Source organism: Cryptotermes secundus, unplaced genomic scaffold, assembly GCF_002891405.2.
Source record: "Cryptotermes secundus unplaced genomic scaffold, Csec_1.0 scaffold284, whole genome shotgun sequence".
In the NCBI taxonomy this organism is placed as follows: domain Eukaryota; kingdom Metazoa; phylum Arthropoda; class Insecta; order Blattodea; family Kalotermitidae; genus Cryptotermes; species Cryptotermes secundus.
Window position 1 is genome coordinate 524,250 of NW_019719361.1, and position 19,529 is coordinate 543,778.

Genomic DNA, 19,529 nt, shown 5'->3' on the forward strand with positions numbered 1-19,529 from the left:
CAAGTTATGAAGCTCCTTATTATGCAGTTTTCTCCAGCCTCCTGTCACTTCATCCCTCTTCGGTCCAAATATTCTCAGCCAAACATAAGAAGGAATATATATAATAAAGGATGAAGTATTACGTATGTTGTCAACTAATCCCGTGTTACATAAATAAACTAACACTGATGGACGAAGCCGAATTTTCAACATCGCTGATACAAATATTTGCTGTTCGACACAATTTGGAGTAAATTCAACAGCGTTATATTCTCACATCCTGCAGTCTTTTACAAGATCTAAAGATTTCTGATGAAGGTACATTAACAAAAACATAATGTTTCTAGACGGTATCCACTGTTTCTAAAAATACTTTCCTGTTTCTATTTAAAAACAGGGCACCCTCTTTCTGTGTAATATAAATAGGTGGACCTGGCCCTCCAGGTTGGGGGAGTCTCAAATCTGACACAGTAAAATATGGACATGAGTTCCTAGGGACTCGAACCTGGGAATGACTGCCCTGGCCAGGACCAATAGAAATTGTGAATGACAGACCCATCCTCTCGTCAGAGATGATGTTACATAAGGACTATAGGGGCAAGTGTTCAGTTGAAAGAAAATACTGGTCGTGAGCCTCAAAGGGCTTTAAGATTAATAAGAAAGGAACATTTAGTCGAATCTATTAACATCGGATGGAGCAGCGTCATCGGGCCATTCAAGTTTCGTAGTGACGTCTTAAAGTGGCCAAGAAGTAAGAGAGTCCTTGAGCAATTTACCACTTGTTCACCGAAGCGCAAGCAGCGATGGGTGGCGGTGAAAGAGAGGGGAAATCCCTACTTTATTATTGGACGAGGAACGCGTGACTTGTCTTCTTCAATTCTCCGCCAATCACGAGTGAAATAACGTGGGATTCCCCCACTTTGTCACTGTTCGCGACGCGCAGGGTTTGTTTGAAGGTCACCCACTCTAAACACTGAAGTTTAAACGGTAAAATTTCGGCCCTGAAAGCAAGAGAAATATTAATATAAAAATAATAACTCTCTAAAGGATATAGGTGTATCTTAAAACAAGTCATAAAAATTATTTTAGGCAGAAGTAACACTGCCGTCAGTGGGCAGTTTGCACTGCTTTGGGGGGGAACCCTGTTGTGGAAACGTGCAACGCTGTGGTTCAGCGTCAGGAACGTCGCGGCGCCGACTCGCCAACATAGCGCGCGCAACGCAAAGCGCCGTAGTACGAACGGACGGACAGACGAAAGGGATATTAAAAACGACCGAATCGGATTTGAAGCGCAGTTGCCGGCCACGCGAGGCGCTGGTTAGATTGTAGGTTGGGCGTCGCGACGCTGGAAAGTTACGTGTCGACCGACGTCTTACGGTTTGAAGATCGTCTGTGTACAGTGTCTCTATTTCAACAGAATGGTGAATGTCAATACGTGAAGCTAATAACTGTAATTGATATGGACCAAGTACAGTTCATGCAATTCATAAATCGTAGAAGATTACAGCTTAATTTTGTATTCACTGCCCTTACAAATATTTGATGAGAATATTTTGAGATAGATACTTATTTCAACGACATTCAACCATTAATTTAAACTCAGTGAAATGTATAAATTGTATTCAAGTGTCAATATATTTGCATTATATCGCCGTAGTAGAAACAGGAATTGCTTAACTGTAAAATAGGTTCTGATACTGATATAATTAGAACAGGATATATATATAGATATAAATGTACGCTAATTTAGGCTTAAATATAAATTATACTTTGAATCAAAATTCCTCGTATATATATATATTGGAGTGTAATAGAGCAATCTGAATTCAAAACTTACAGTGTATTTGCAAACTGAAGGGTCATTTTCGTTTCAAGGCAAATTCTTGTCGAGTAAATAGAAAATATTTTTGACTCAACGTCTGCAACTGTTCATGTTCTTCATATAAGGAAGAAAAACTGCGTTCGTTTTAGTAATCTCTGCGTCATTTTGGTGAAGACGGTAGGAACTCAAATTTGGTGCGGACTACTGAAACTCAGCTCTACGTACAATGAGCCACTAACCTCTCAACAAATTTTCGTCCATGATGTCAGGCTCAATACAATGTCTGCTTTATTTACTGGTTACTACACTAATAGTCCACGGTGAGTACTGAATTTTTTAGCTGTTATATTCTTGATATATGACAGGACGACTCATAAACATCTTCAGTATTCTTTAATATTCAAAATAAAATTCGTTTGAAAATTCTGTGGAATAATTTATCAAGAACCAGTAATAGTTTTATTTTGAAATGTTAATATATTTTATAGAATCATGAAATTAACATGTTTTAGAACACAGTAAAACGTACAGTAATGATTATGTGTCGAATTTTGAAACTTCTCAATACGTAATTCAGAAAATATGATGTTGTGTATATTACGAACTATTTGATTCTACTGCAAAGTAATTAAAACGAAAACAAGTTTTTTTTCAATAATAAATATGTACATTAGTTATGAAGAAAAGGTGGCAGGAAATTATATAAAATATATTCTTCACTAAATTCAAAATATTAAATTATGATTATAAAGTTCATTTCATGACTGTGTCCATATGAAAATCTAGATTTTTAATGAGTTTTAACACAGAAAGATCCTATACTTATTCATAAAGTCTCGTGTAAAGAAAATATCTGTCCTGTATATGCATATCTTTTAAATGAATCTTCTTAAAACGTACCCGAAAATAAATAAAAACATAACTGTGCCCTGAAATTACATTAATACGACGAAAGTAGAATAAAGTTATGCAGAAAAGCCCATTTTAAAATTCAAGTTTCCATATATACATCATTTATAACTCGAAATTATATTTTGACCTTTCTCTTAAAACTAATATATTTTATTATAAAGAAGGCCATTAAAATATATTATTGAAATTTAATTTTGGATAAGTAAAATTTCGAAATCTTGCTTATACTTGTTGATGGTATTTAAAGAAAAATATATAATATAAAATTATAAATAGATTCGACAAAAATGATAGAAAATCAGATACACTTTCATCAAAACATTTCTGATATTTTAGGAAAAACATAACCCACGAGAATACATTTAACTTACTTATTAAGGCACATTATATTCATTCTTACTGCCTGTGAACACACCTTGTGAGTATACTTGATAAATATGTCTGTATGTGGTGAGACATAAGACTAAGCTCTTTGCAAAAACATTTTATCGACATGACTATCTTTCCTTCCATCCTAAAAGCGTCATGCTTTAGAATATACGATAGATAGGTGTCACATTAACATAAGTTCAAACGTATGTTATTGTTTATGGAAGTATAAAGATATACAGAGAAATTAACAAAAGTAAAATAATCTCTATCGGCAAAAGTTGGCACTAAAATTCTCCGACAAGCGGCGGTCGCTCGGTCAGTATAGTTCGCTTGCAGACTAAAGGCCACGGAGTTTTGTTTGCTTTGTTTAGTAGATAACATTGTGGGTTTTAGGTTTTTTGGCGACCAGCATCTGAGGATTTTATTCTGGTTTACAAACGCTAGGATTAATTTTGTTACTGGTATCCAAATTTTACATTTTCCAATGCAGGTCAAAATGTATTCATTATTCCTACTAAAAAATATGCATGCTCTCTTTTACATGCATAATCTGACACTCGCAACTTCCACAACAAAAAAAATAATATATTCTACCTCGAGCACGTTAAATTGCCTTTGTTACGAAAATTCAATCACATATTCAATTATTCATCCTATCATCTATCAACAGATCCAATACAGTCATTTGTTTTTAGAGACCACATCTGTACCGATAACAGATTATTCCTGCAGGGGACACTAGCTCTGAGGAGCCATGCCTCCATTATTGCTGACACTATCCAAAACAAAAGACGTGACGTGTGTATTTGTGGTGCTGGATAGTGCTTCTGTCTGTCTCTTTTTTGATATAGACTTAACTAATAGCCGTTAGGCGGCAGCAGAGTAGCGATAGAAACAAACCGGAAACGCATGAATGATCTATTGTTATGGCAATTGTTTGCTGATGCCAAGATTCAAATTATCAATCAGCTTTTCATACATCAGTAACAATACGTTCATTTGATACTGGAATCAGCTATCACATCTATATTGACAAAAAATTCTTATAATGTGTGTTTGAGAGCTGGAGTCACGATCGTAAGGGTGGTACGCCTGCTTCATTTTCGAGAAGTCTCGAGTAAAAACGTTGACAGATTTATTGTGTCTTGTTTCTGTCGCTTTATCGAAATGCCTTAAATAGATCATGAAAGCATATTCCCACGTCTTTTCCAGTCTATTATTATCTGTCTGAGCTACAAATGTAGAATTTAAATATGCAAGAACAACAAATATTTGTAACTTTGATCGTACATTAGAATAAAGCGACCACAATTTTAGCTGTTCATAGTCAAATTCTTTTGTTTCCTAAACTATAACTTAACATGCTATGAGTATTCAGTGATTCAGTATTGAGGGGGTGGGTTTCCCCATGCACCGCGACTGATAGTCTATGATACATCCCCCTTTTAATGTCTACTGTCTCCATCCCCTACCGACACTGGTGCTCGCTATCAGCCCCTTTCTGTCAGCGTCAGCGAGGTCGTCCCTCCTCTGGCAGTGGTACTTAACACTTCCCCACCTATCGGAGGCATGAGGATCTTTTACGTGCCGTAAATCTACGACACGGGACCCACGGCTTAAAGTCCCTCCCGGAGGACTTGTTCCCTGAATTTTTCCGCCCTTAAAAATTCCACGACCTCCGCGGTGCTTGAACCCGCGTACCTTGAGTCATGAGGTGGGAACATTACCCCTAGACTACGCTTACTATGAGTATACTTTCTCACCAAATTTAGAAGAAACTCAGATAGTAAGAAATATTGTGGTGTGTAGACCCGTTGTTATGCAAAGACCGCGAGATAGAAGTATAAACCGGAGCCGTTTCTCGGCAAAGGCTCAGTAAACACGTTCTCGCAGCAACAGACACGAATGCAATAATAGAGATCTGTGTTCTCTATGTTGTCCGTGCCGAGATGTTATAAGCAAGGTACAATTTCAGTTGAAAGTTCGGGAGTGTCCCCGTGTGGAGGCGGGGTCGAATACCTCCACCGTGACCCTGCGAGTCGTAGGAGGCGACGACAAGGGAAGTCTCAAATCTGAGACAGTAAAATATGGTCTCGAGTCCCAAGGGACTAAGACCCCGAGAAAGACTGCACTGGCAAGGGCCAGCAGCATATACGTACAAAAGGCAGACCCGTCCTCTCGTCAGAGAAGATGCCCCACAGAAACAATACCGTAAATGCCAAACAGTAATAAATATCTGGTCATGAGCCCAGATGGTGCTCGACACCAAGACTTACTGACTGACTGACCGTCAGTGGCAATGTGACCGTCAGTTGAAAGTTCTGATGCTCGTATGGAGGTGGGGTCGAATACCTCCACCGTGACCCTGCGAGTCATAGGAGGTGACGAAAAGGGAAGTATCAAATCTCAGACAGTAAAATATGGTCACGAGTCCCAAGGGACTCGGACCCGAGAAAGGCTGCGCTGTCAAGTACCAGCAGCATTCAGCACCTCTCGTCAGAGAAGACGCCCACAAAAACAAGACCGTATCTGTCAAACAGTAATAAATATCTGGTCATGAGCTCCAGATGGGGCTCGACACCAAAACTTACTCACTGACTGACTGTCAGTCGCAATGTGACTTTGACATTGAGTTGATATTTCTGTACTGGAGTCTGTGAAGAGAGGACTTGAGCCTGAGGGAGAGGAATAGCCATTGTTGGAGCCGTTATCAGGAAACGTCTAGTAACAGATTAAGAAGAGCAGACTAAATGTAAAGTGTGAAAATATCGATAGTGTTACAGTTACTTGTAGTTACTACCTGTAAGTGGTCATTAGATCCAATAACCAATCAAAAACTCCGTCTGAAGTCACTCATATGTGACGATATTCTCGCTCTTCACGACAGAATATAACAAGAACGGAAGGCGGATCTTCAATATCGTACACAGTTTTAAAAATATGTTTTCCGTTAAAAGCGAATATCCTTGGTCATGGTAATTAAGATGTAAAAGTTTGTGACGATGGCATATTAATGCAAATATTATGTTTCTGAGCATTATCTATCTTCTTGTTTTTATTTAAAACACGTTTCGGAGACTGGACGCAGAGACGGAATTCAGTCTCCGAAACGTTGCTTTTTAAATAAAAAACAGGAAGATGGATAATGCTCAGAAACGTAATATTTTTACTTGGTTATGGTGTTTATCTGCTGAAGATACAGAATGTACTTTTATGAAACTAGTCGGACTAAACAACTACAGAGATCAAAGAAATATATTCCTATCGAAATTCGTTACAAATTTTCACCACGCCAAAAAAAAAAATTATATAAAATGTGCAAAACTTAATGAAGTGTGTTTTATATCGTATTCACTTAATTGAAAACTGCTAAACACTGAGCCTATTAAAGTAAAAACGAAAATTAATTCCAGCCAATTTTTTGCAGTATACAACTTACTTATTTCCTTACTTATGGAGTTCAGCCCTTCTTGAGGAGCGGTCAAATCTGCAGCTACTCAATAATTTCCCAGCATTTTATGGAACCCGAAGGTTCATTACCGTGTTCACAAGAGCCCTCCACTGGTCCCTACACTGAGCCAGACCAATCCAATAGACACCATCCTATCTCTATAACATGCATTTTAATATTGTACACCTACCTACGCCTTGATCTTCCCAGTGGTCTCTTTCCTTCTGGCTTTCTCACCAATTTTCTACATGCTTTCATCTTCCCCCCCATTCGTGCTACACGCTCTGTCCATCTCATGCTCCTTTACTTGATCATTTACAGTATACAACACCAATATTAAATGTAATGGAATTCCACTGGATAGTTTCGGAGTTATATGAAATGTGGAAGAATGGACACCACCTCCAAAATTTGTGTCAAAACAAGAATTCAGCAATCTCCTGAAGTGTATCAATTCAACAGGAATATTTAATTTAGAGCAGCGTGAAATATTAAACTAAAATTGTGTTAGTTACATAAAGTCTTTTATACACCTAAATAAAATAAATTTCGGACTTCATAAATGTTTGTAAGTTTTGAGGTTTTCACGGCGATGACTATGAAGAAAGTCGTCTTCTGGGTTTAGGCGCCGTGTATTCTTCGTTTTGGCCGACGTTTCGGAGGAACGTATCGCCTCCATCTTCAGAGCAGTTGAATGGCTTTGAATGCAGGGAGCACAGCTACTGCTCTCTGCATTCCAAGCAATTCAACTGCTCTGAAGATGGAGGCGGTACGTTCCTCCGAAACGTCGGCCAAAACGAATAATACACGGCGCCTAAACCCAGAAAACGACTTTCTTCAGAAATGTTGTTTCCAACTGGACAAAATATAATTTTATACACACATTAAAACTGCATAATGAGGAGCTTCGTAACTTGTACTCTTCTCCAAGTATAATTAGAACGATCAAGTGAAGGAGGCTGAGATGGGCAGGACATGTAGCACGAATGGGGGAGAAGAGGAGTGCTTATAGGATATTGGTGGGAAAACCAGAAGGAAAGAGACCGCTGGGAAGACCAAGGTGTAGGTGGGTAGACAATATTAAAATGGATCTTAGAGAGATAGGATGGTATGTTATGGATTGGACTGATCTGTCTCAGGATAGGAACCAGTGGAGGGCTCTTGTGAACACGGTAATGACTCTTCGGGATCCATAAAATACCGGGAAATTTTTGAGTAACTGCAGATTTGGCTTCTCCTCAAGAAGGGCTCAGCTCTATAAGTATGTAAGACATACATATTTACTCGATAGCTCATTAAACTTAACGTGATAATCATTATGAAAACACAATGTGAAGTAGATTTTGTATTTATGACCTATTTTGACCCTTATGCGCTGTGATGCTCATTTAGGAATTGTAGTAATGTATCAAAAAATCATGGAAGGACAGACGCCAACAAGATACAGCTCAGCAGTTCCATTAGAACAACACTCTGCCAAGACATTAATGACGTCAGTGATGGATGACTGCACAGCGAGATGTATTTCGGTATTCGTACATCCGAGACTTTTTTTTTCTGTAAAGTTGATGTCAACTTTGTTAATTGATTGTTTAAGGAACAACAAAGCAGGGTTCTGTAGTCGTAATACTATATAGGGCCTAATCGCTTTGTGATTGTTTTTGGTTATATAGACACGGTTGTTATGAATAATAGCATGTTAAAGATGAGAAGGATTTAGAAGGAAGTGGAAGTGGCCTATTTTAAAATAACTCCATGCAGTAGAGTCTTTCTTGACATGGTGAATGTTACTCAGTTAACAAAGAATCTTTTCCTTTTACAGATATATGTATGACACACAGACCTAGTTAATTTTCTGTGCATTTATTCACCTTATTAGTGCCAAGTGGAGTTATATTTAATTTCGTTATTGATTTCTCGGCAAATTAACATTGTCGGTAAAAGGAAAATGTTGTGTTTTCCATTTAATGCTTATTAATTTTCCTTCACATTAAGAAAAATTAACTCCGTGAGCTGTAGTCATCACGTGAACTATGCCGATCGAGCGACCGCGTCTTTCTCGGTGAAGTTAGTGCCAATTTTTGAGGATAGAGGATGTCACGTGGTCAAGGCAACGGATCCCCACGGCCGTTAATTTCAGTTTTCTAGACCGGAGCCTCTATTTCCTTAAATAGCTCCTAAATTATCCTCACGAGGGGAAAAATGGCTTTCAAAATTACGGTCACAAATGTCATAAAAAAATTTTAATAAATATTTTTCTGAAAAACTGCTAGTATCATGATTATCCTAGCTACTTTGTGGGCAGTTAGTTGAAACAGAATCACCAGAAAATCAGTATTTCAGCCACTACTACACGTCATATAATAGTAGGGAAATTCTTTTGTTGATATATCATGCTTAATGCAGGGTACAGACGTGACGATGTGGGTGGGATGTGAACGTATGTCTGACAAACTGACCGGCCTTCAAGTCAATACAATAGCGAAACATTCCACTCAAATTCTGCCCAGAGCCTGGCGTTTTCATTTTACTGTAACCACTTTGAAACTTAACTGCTGATGATTATGTAAATAACTGTCAACACAAATCACAAAACGTGTTTAATATAACAAAGGTTTTCAATTTTTCTTTGCCTAGAGTCAAATTTGTTTGCCGTGACACTGTGCTGGTTGGTTGGGTACCGAGCTTGGTGCGCAGAATCGGGGAAAATATTCACTGGCAGAAAAAAAATATAATCTGACGCAAGTGCTTCTCAGCGCCAATACCGGATATTTCGTTTTGGGACCTCAGTAATCTTGCTTCGAATTTTGGATGTTTCGCTTGCAAATTTGACACACATTATTCAAACCGGGAAGCCAACAGTGACATTATCTTCATACCAAATTTAATTAAAATCCATTAAATCATTGAAAGATATTAAGCGGTCAAAGTTCCTGGCTACACATCCAGAGGTCCGGGTTCGATTCCCAGCGCTTCCAGATTTTCTGATAAGTAGTGGGTCTGGAAAGGGGTCCACTCAGCTTCATGAGGATAACTGAGGAGCTATTTCAAGGACATAGCGGCTCCGGTCTAGAAAACCGAGATTAACGGCCGTGGGGATTCGTTGAGCTAACCACGCGACATCCTCTATCCGCTAAAGTTGACACTAACTTCGCCGACAAGCGGCGGTCGATCGGTCGGTATAGTTCGCTTACTTGTTTTGTTGTATTACGAAGACTAATCAATTAATTAATCATAAAGACAAACCACGGCTGCTTTTTCGCTACTGTTATCTGACTCTACAGAATTACATACTTAAGACAATGTCCTTCTCTAATCTGGTAAAACAATCCATACGTTATCCAAGTTTGTAACCACATTGAGTGAGACAGTGACACGATGGTGGTACCAGCAAAGTACATTCTGGTTACCACGCAGAATAAGGAAAGGATTTTCGGATTGAGTAGCTCATAGTGGTAAGTATGAGGAGTATGAACTTCTAAATTATAGTGCTTTATAGTCTAGTGGAAGTCCATCGACGTTTCGGCGGATCATATCGCATTCATTTTCAACAAACAAACCGCATGCTTCTTGCTGGTATTGTGTTAATTCATTCAGAAATGTCTTTGGCGTTCTGTGGAACTACGAAATGGCGTTACAACGCACAACACAGCACTGTTCAACAAAGGCTTTGTTGCGTTTCTGTACCTATATTCACAGAGTTAAGAGACTAATAATTTAGGCACAGAATTTCAATCCGTATTTACGTGCATGCGATTCTATTGACATGTCACAATTGACAAATCTGTTATGTACGATCAATTGAATATTCATCAAATGAGCTAATAATAAACATCGCTATCTGGGTTGTGCACCCTAGCGTCACTGTTATACCAGTAACGTGTTTATTGCACGTAATCTTAAAATTTCATAGGCCAACTTATAATATTCCAACACAAGAGAATACTTGGCGCTGTTGCAATTTCTCTGAGGTTACAAACAAAAAAAAATAATGAATCACGATTCAAGTATACCTGAATTCAATACAATTATATCAACAGAAGATCTGTCAACGTTGTTAGTTTATATGGGTCTTCGTCTCAAAGAAAACATTTCATCTACAAACCAAACTCTGTATCATTCAATTTGAATGAATGGATGTCTCAAGTAAGATAACAATGCTAACAAACGAATGTCTGTATAAATCAATTTCGGTGAGAATATATACGTGCTTGAGGGGCGTGATAGCTATAGTGTCAGAAAGATCAATAATTTAAGAGAAGCCAGAAGGTGTCAGGATCTAATGTGGCATTTGTTTCAATGTGACGCCGTACACTGTTCAGGGCTGGGGAAAATGGTGGCCTCTTGTGAACATGCTAATCAACCCTCCGGTTTCATGGAGCTGAGCCCTTCTGGAGGATCAGCCAAATCTGCAGCTACTCAAGAATTTCCCAGCATTTTATGGAACCTGAAGGTTCGTTACCGTGTTCACAAGAGCCCTCCACTGGTCCCTATCCTGAGATAGATCTATCCAATCCAGCCCATTCTATCTCTCTAAGATCCATTTTAATATTGTTCACCCACCTACGCCTTGGTATTCCCAGTGGTTTCTTTCCTTCTGGCTTTCCCACCAATATCCTATACACATTCCTTGTCTCCCCCATTCGTGCTATATGCCCTGACCACCTCATCCTCCTTCAGTTGATCATTTTAAAATAAGTAAATTTATTGACTATCTGAGCGCATGTTAGTTTAAAAAGAATTATTCTGCTTTGAGGAATGAGTTTTCTTGAATGATTGAGCGACTATAAGCTTTTGAGAAAGATCTCTGTCTCATGGAATTAATAAGTTTTCTTAACTGCTTGAGCGCATAGCAGCTATTTAAGGTAAATTAATGAAATTAACGAATTAATTAACTCCGTAGCGTAGTTGGTTGTGGCACTGTGCTACAAGCCGGAAGGTCTCAGGCTCGATTCCATATGAGGTCACTGGATTTCTTAATAGACCTAGTCCCTCCAGCAGCAGTATGGCCCTGGGGTCAACCCAGCCTCTAACAGAAATGAGTACCAGGAATATTCTTGGAGGTAAAGGGCGTCCGGCGCGTAAGGCTGACAACCTCACTGCCATCTGTGAGCCGAGTGCCTGGAAAATGTGGGAGCCTCGACGTCTCCCAAGCCAATTGGCCTCCACGGCCTGTTACAGGGATAGCTTTACTTTTTATCTTTATGGAATTAGTAAACTGTGTGCCATAGGAGATCTCTCAGACTTGCAACTTTATAAAATGAGAGACACGCCACATCCAAATGGTGATATCTGTCACATGACAGTCGAAAACTGAAGTACTAATCAATATCAATCTATAGAGCAGAACAGTGTTGCAACATTAGGATCGCGGCCGTGTGAATTGTCAGGAAAGACATGGTTGAAGAGAGGAAATTTTGAGACTAGCATGTACACCGCCTAATTATGTTGTCTGGGTACTTAGTTGCCCTGTACTTTCCAGTAGCAATCATTTAAAGAGGAGACGAGACATGGAGATTCATTACTTGAAAACACGCAGTTCAATCGATTTTCTTTTTCCTTGACACTAGAGCCCCAGTGGGCCTAGGCCTACCTCCATGAACTTCTCCGTTCACTTCGGTTTTTCTAGATCTTAGACATTTGGTAGGACTCCTTGGGCGGGTGATTAGCTCGTCGCAAGGCCTCTACCTGTACACAAACACAGAAAAACGCACACAAACATCCATGCCCTGAGTGGGATTCGAACCCACGATCCCGGTTTTAAAGCGAACGAAGACAGTACATGCCTTAGACCACTGGGCTACCGTGGCCGGCAGTTTAATCGATGAGAGGAACGACATTCTCAAAACCCTTACGTCATGAATATATTCCGGTGCGTCAATAAACAAGGAAAGGACTAACAGCTTAACAACAAGCACAGACTCCAACTACATGATGAAGAAAGAATATTGCGAGGACCTCCAAGGACGGCAATTTAACCCAATCTCCCGTTGGTAAAAGAGGCATTAAGACACGAACCTTAGCGGTTTGAGATTTAAAATATTAATAATTTTATTAATATTATCGCTATGATATTGTGTAGTCTGGGAGGAGGATATCAATATGTCGGATGAAAGTGTTTTCGATTTCTGCTCGTTTGAATAATTGTTATTACACTTCGCTACACTTCACTACACTTCACTACACTTCACTACAAAGCATAGGCCGTAGTCTGAACAATAACATAAAAACTGATGAAGCTTTTGTTACATTTGGTTTATTTAGTGATGGATTATAAACTGCATAGATTATTATATGAGGCTTTGAAAGGGAGGTTGAAAACTAATGAAAGATTTGGAGCATAATGGAAGGAAATGGGTCATATACGTGTTTTAAAATACTCTGTGGATAAGACGAAAATCCCACACGAAAGTTTATTACAGACAGGCGGTTTGTGAGGTGGGATCTAGTCCAATTCGATTGTCTCAAATACATTTGAGATTCTTAATCTTTTTTAAGTCGGTCCAGTTCATGTCTTCAGGCGACACAGTTCGATCCAAACCGTTTCTTGTTCTCAAATAGCAAAAAGATGTTACAGCTTAAATACATGTTTAGAAAACCGAAATTAATGGCCGTGGGATTGGTTGTGTTGAGCACGTGACACCCTCTATCCGCTAAAGTTAATACTAACTTCGCCGACAAACGGCAGTCGCTCGGTTGGTATAGTTCGCTTGCGTATTAAAACCAAGGAGTTTATTTCTTGTTTTGTATATATATAAATGTTATTGGCCTTAGTTGTAAAAAACCACTAGACTTTATTTTTTCTTCTAAATAATTGTATTATAAGTTGGATTTGTATTTCTTGTAATGGTTTCATCTGCAATCAGCCTATAATAATTTTTATCTTGTAATATTTTTTAAGTCTCCACTCTATTTCAACTCTCTACAGTATCTTTAAACTTTTTTCTTATAATATTAGTGATGACAACAAGTTAGCAAGTGAAAATTTAGAAAAAATTATCTCTCGTTCTAATAATATTCTTCTATTTTCATTCGTAATTTCGGTCATTTTTTTACGTTTTATTATAATATGAATATTGTTGGACCTATTGGGTGGGGTAACTGCAAGAATCCTAGCAAAAATCATTCTCAATGCAGAGACACGATAAGCCAACAAAACAAATCCTTCTCAGAATCCCTTCAACCACTGAACAGATGTCTATGGGACCTATTTTGTTCCTTTCTTTGCACCCCCAACCCCATTTTGCATATAAACATCTTTCAGCCCTTTATTCCGTTTTTATCTCTCTATAACACAACCCCAAACAATATTCAACAGATCATCATTATAAAATGCATTGTGTTTTAGGGTGGTGGGGGTGGGATTCAGCTAGCGAGGGTTTGTATTTGAACTTATTGGAAAATAATCCTCTAAAATGATAACAGGGCCATGTCTGCGTTCAAGCTGACTGGTTGCCTTCAAGCTATTGTGCTGCCCCAGACAATCAACAACACAAATATGGACGTAGTTAAATGAACAACGGATATACACCAACAATAATCTCAAAATATTTTTATTTTTAGTGTGAGCTTATTTATGTACTGTTCCAGAACAAAGAAGGCTAATAGCAGCTTGGAGCTCATCAGAATACGGGACCGCAACCCCTGTATAAAGCACGAAGTAAAAAAAAAATAAACATCATAAATAGCATGTCAGCCACACTGAGAACAACTGCATTCAATAAATATTGAAGCATTTATTGAAGAAGGGCTGCATAAAAGGTAAAGATAAAGCTATCCCTGTAACAGGCCGTGGAGGCCCATAGGGTTGTGATACGTCGAGGTTCCCACATTTTCTAGAAAATTGGCTCACAGATGGCGGTAAGGTTGTCAGCCTTACGCGCCGTCTGCCCTTTACCCCACAGGAAGATTCCTGGTACTCATTTCTGTTAGAGTTTGAGTCGACCCCAGGGCCATATTGCGGCTGGAAGATTTAGGAAAATTGAAAAAAAAAATCCACTTCATCAGGACCCGAACCCGCTACCTTCCGGCTTGTAGTATAGTGCCTCAACCAACTACGCTACTTCGAACCCCCATATTTACTTCTATATCAATTATAAATATTAGCCCTAAGGGATTAATATATTTTATACATTTCGCTTGTATATCATGTTAATCTATAGATTTAGCATTCTGGAACGTAGACAGGATGAAAACCAAAACATGTAATAAGTAATTCTTCAGTTTATTTCATCATGATTCAATTTATCGTGCCATTACTGCTGTTCTGACGTAGGCAACAAGAAACTGAATCACGTATTGATGACACGTGTGCAACCAGTCTGGCCAACTGCTGTAACTCAGCCTTGACCACAGATTGATATTGATTACTTCATTAATTACAGCAATTACAGTTGTATATTCCTTGAAGTATATACCAACAAACGGAGGTGCGCCACTGAATTTTACTGTAAGTGGATCTCAACAGGAAGTACACCGAACAGCAGAGTAGTCACTTGCCTTTGGAGGTGAGCCATAATGAAAAACCTGATGCCTATATTAATAAAGGAACTTTCGATATAGGACAGCGTTCGAGCATAGCAAAAGCAAGGATTCTACCTACAGGATAATAACCATTAAGATTTTCATAATTTTCAGCCGTTATTATACAAAAGATAGGCTTGGTCCGTGTGAAGTGGTTTTAATGAAGACAACTGGTTAGAGCCCGTTAGTCGAAAGTGCCGCTATTAAGATAAGACTTTATGTATGCTGTAGTTACAGTGAGACTGTTATAAAATCCGTTGCCAGAATACGACTAGTGAAGACTGAGAATGTTTAACGTGTGCTAAGTGATTTGTAAAGTGTGGAAATCGGCGATAGTGTTAAGGTTGGTTCTATTTAGACCTGTAAGTGTCAATATATCGAGTCACAAATCCGAACCCTGTCTGTAGTCAATCATACACGTAAAAATATGCACCACAATTCTGGAGGAACGCGCTGTTTCTATCATCACGGTAAAAAATTTTGGGGTTAGAGTTATTCTGAAGATGGAGNTATTTAACGTGTGCTAGTGATTTGTAAAGTGTGGAAATCGGCGATAGTGTTACGGTTGGTTCTATTTATACCTGTAAGTGTCAATATATCGAGTCACAAATCCGAACCCTGTCCATAGTCAATTATACACGTAAGAATATGCACCACCATTCTGGAGGAACGCGCTGTTTCTAACATCACGGTAAAAAATTTTGGGGTTAGAGTTATTCTGAAGATGGAGTCAGTATGTTCTTCTGAAATATTTGCGCCTATAGGCCTACATCAGGCTACATGACGTTATATCAATACGAGACAATGTTCAAGGCAGTGTTGGTTTCTTGTAGTGAACACAAACTTATCTGTGTGACTTAGGCGAGTTTCGAGATAGAAGATTGGCCTTCACGGTTACATGTATTGTTGCTGTTTCAGCTCTGCACTGCACTGACCTAGTCTTTGGAGCTTAATTTTATAATTAAACTGCATATAATGTGAAATCAATAACAATGCAGCAACAAATGAAGAAACTCTGGTTTGAACATGCAACTGGCATTTCATTAATCTGTTTCCAATGTCTGCTCTTCTATTAAAAATTGTCCTTGTGTTAGCTGCGCTTCAACTGTTAATGTTATGTGTAGGGACGTTTGTGTATTTGGAAACAAAGCAATTTACCTTGATCGTATTTTAAAACTGTACTTTCTTAAGTATTAAAATATTAATTGTATTCAAGATGAATGTATGCATAAAATTTTTTCTCTCTGCGTAATTGTTGACGTGATTATATTAATGGAATTATTATTATTTTCATCGTTGTCTCCTATATGATGAAATTCTCCTTGTCTTGCCTTTGGTTTGTGTGTTGTTTCTTTTCTTTGTTCGTGTTTAATTTATAATTTGCTTCTAGGCTGCTGAATAAGCACATATATAAATAAAGCGGTGAATTGAATTGAAAATATGAAAGGAACAAAGTCTGTCTTTCTCTCATTCTGTTGTTATGCAAAAGTCATTATTAGTTATGGATAGGACCGCCAGGCGGCAGTGACAGGTACCTTTGAATCAACCGGCACTGCAGGTTCGACTGTTGCAAAAAAAAAAAAATAATTATATCGAACTCGGTCCGTCCAGCCCGTAGTCCGTCACTATATTGACTGAGCTATCCACACTCCACATAGATCACGATCTCTGTCAGTATACTCAGTCCAAATAATTCCTTACTTCTTTGTTTCCAAAACTTTGAACTTATGTTCTCTTAAACAGTTAACGGTATATTTTACAGCCATGCAAAAACAACTGATGGAATTACGTTTTATGCTGTGTATATATAAACGGAATAGTAAGCTAAAAATAAATCCGCTAGAAACACAAGAAAATTGTTTAAAATCTCTCGGATTCAAATCCGCAATATTTGCGCTATGTAGCCATGTTTTAATATTTAGTTGTTCTCGGCTCGTACCATTCGCAACAGTACCTCCTTTCTTTTCACACCTGTTCTTTCAGAAGGCAGAATATATGGACGGCTGGAAAACATGCAGGACGCTGTTTTGTTTTAAATATTAGCCCAAACTGTTTCTGTTATGTAAACTTTCTCTCAGTCTTCATAATCTTTAAAATAACATGCAGCATTACAGAGAACTATCCAATTCAAAAACATATGAGCCATTATTTTGCAGCTGAGTGAATTCCATTTAGCCAAGGAAGGCAAGAATAAAGTTTGGTTTACAACTATGAGACCAAATGCAACATGGCGCATACCGCACGCTGTTACATGGTTCATTTGTTGCACAACGCATCTTACGGCGACATCCATCACAATGTTGCTTGACCCCAGAATTTTTGCAGGGAAACTTTTTTATTCAGTAATTTGGAAGCAATAAAACTGATCTTTTGGAGTATCTGATGTTCTCTGACTTACATGGGCAAAGAATACAAAGATGACAAAGATAATCGTACATAATGAAATTATGTTCTAGCAACGAACACAGAAACATACATCAATTACTGATGCTTACTGATCTGGAAATTATTCCGTTGACAAACAGGTCGAACAAGAGATTAAGACCGTGAGATTAACTTCCTGTGACTTAATTGCTAACCATATTCACGTAAGCTACTCCGAGAAGCGATACTGAAATGTGGCAGAGTTCGAATATTTGTAGTCTATTGTAGTCTAACAGAAGCAAGGCTAAGCATTCGGTTGGTGCAATAACTTTATCTGATAAGGTAATATAGGCCCATAGGCTCCTGAGACGTCGAGGCTCCCACATTTCCTAGATAATTGGCTCACAGATGGCGGTGTGGTTGTCATTCTTACGCGCCTGCCGTCCTTTACAGCAGGCTGGAAAAGGCTTAGCGGGTATTGTGGTGAAATGTAGGGATTAGGAGTGCCTCTGTAATTACTTGTACCTATGAGACTTGTGTATAAATGTTCAATAAATCAAATACCCAATCCAAAACATAATATATCACCACTCACATCACGTGACAGTGTATAATGTATAGTCAGTTTGTTTTGGAAATTGTTTCAAGAATGGGGTGTGAGTTACGTTCAAGTTAACTGCCCTGCTGACTATTGTATCAGTCAAACTAATACAAGTCTCTGGTACGCAATCTTCCTCAAGAGACCAATAGTTGCTAAGCCGGTAACAATTTCCTTACTTGCACGAAAGGCGGATATTCAGTGTCTCGTTCACACACGCCAATAATAGCATCCTATCCAGAGCCAGTTGAAACCATACCTCGTGTTCACAAATTGTGTCTCTACGATCTGCTTTAATATTATCTTCTCTTGTACGTCTAGGCCTCCAAAGTGGTAACTTTCATTCCACTGACTCCCTGTATCAAAAAAAAAAAATTACGTATAAAGTACAAAGTAGAAATAACATAGGAGCTTTTATCTAGATTCGTAAGCGTTTAATGAAGTATCCACCGATAAGTGCTCTCTCGTATGTGTTTCGTTTTTACACGCAAAACAGATAATGAATATCTGGTCTCAGTGTTTTAACCATTACGAGGAAAACCCGTGATAAACTATGGATGTATTATAAACTGAACGCAGCCAACAGTAAGATAGCGGTAATTGCAATGTACCACGTGACACAGACGAGAATGAACGGTTTGGATCAAAAGGGATTCAATTAAACCAAGTTAGGATGTGCACGCATAGCATACAAACACTGCAAGGCTCCCTTTAGGTAGAGGTACCCCTATAACAGGCCGTGGAGGACCATTGGGTTGTGAGAGGTTGAGGGGCTCACTCATGGAGAAGAGGTTGTCAGCCTTACGCGCCGGCCGCCCTTTACCCCCAAGAATATTCCTGGTACTCATTTCTGTTAGAGCCTGAGTCGACTCCAGGTTCATAATGCGGCTGGAAGGAGTCAGTCAAATGAAAATTCCAATGACCTCATTGGGAATCGAACCCGTGACCTTCCGGCTTGTAGCGTAGTGTCTCAACCAATTAAGCCACAGGGTGCCCCACAGCTCTCTCTTAGATGTTCCATGTGCAATATGCCTTTTAAAACCTTTTAAATTAAATCTCTTTACCTCATACTACGTGTTTCGACCAATACTGATCATCTTCAGGTGTCTCATAAAAGATACACATAAGAGAAAAAAAAAGAACTACCAATCAACATATGACACATAGGCCGGGCCATAGCTCAAGCGGTTATTCGCTGGCTTCCCACGGCGGCGGCTCAGGTTCGATCCAGGGTCTGGTCAAATGAGATTTGTGGTGGGCAATGTGGCGCTGGGGCATTTTTCCTCCGAGTACTTCGATTTCCCCTGCTGATCTTCATTCCACCAAATTCTCCATCATCAAAATCACCCGGGGCAGGTACAATAGGCCAATCAGAAGCCGTGCCGAGTGGACTCAGTAGGACTCCAACCCCCACTAAGCGAATTAAAAAAATCTTATGACACATGGTGGCACAGACGAGGGTCCATCCCAGAAATTGAACTTAAGGACCAAAACACGGCAGTTTCATT

The 19,529-nt window shown here is 38.9% G+C and overlaps 1 protein-coding gene and 1 long non-coding RNA gene across 3 annotated transcripts in view; one reads left to right on the forward strand and one right to left on the reverse strand.

Moving 5' to 3' along the window:
* The window catches only part of LOC117282335, a 300,835-nt gene that overhangs the window by 88,376 nt on the left and 192,930 nt on the right, over positions 1-19,529 (reverse strand). The window lies entirely within an intron of this gene.
* LOC111864640 (carbonic anhydrase-related protein 10) overlaps positions 1,204-19,529 on the forward strand; it is a 346,880-nt gene continuing 328,554 nt past the window's right edge. The window contains exon 1 of one of the 2 annotated variants that reach the window (XM_023852036.2): positions 1,204-2,121. In XM_023852036.2, the coding sequence (XP_023707804.1) occupies positions 2,061-2,121 (61 nt within the window). In that variant the 5' untranslated portion in view covers positions 1,204-2,060. The remainder of the gene's footprint in view (positions 2,122-19,529) is intronic. The other variant, XM_023852029.2, reaches the window with a different exon arrangement.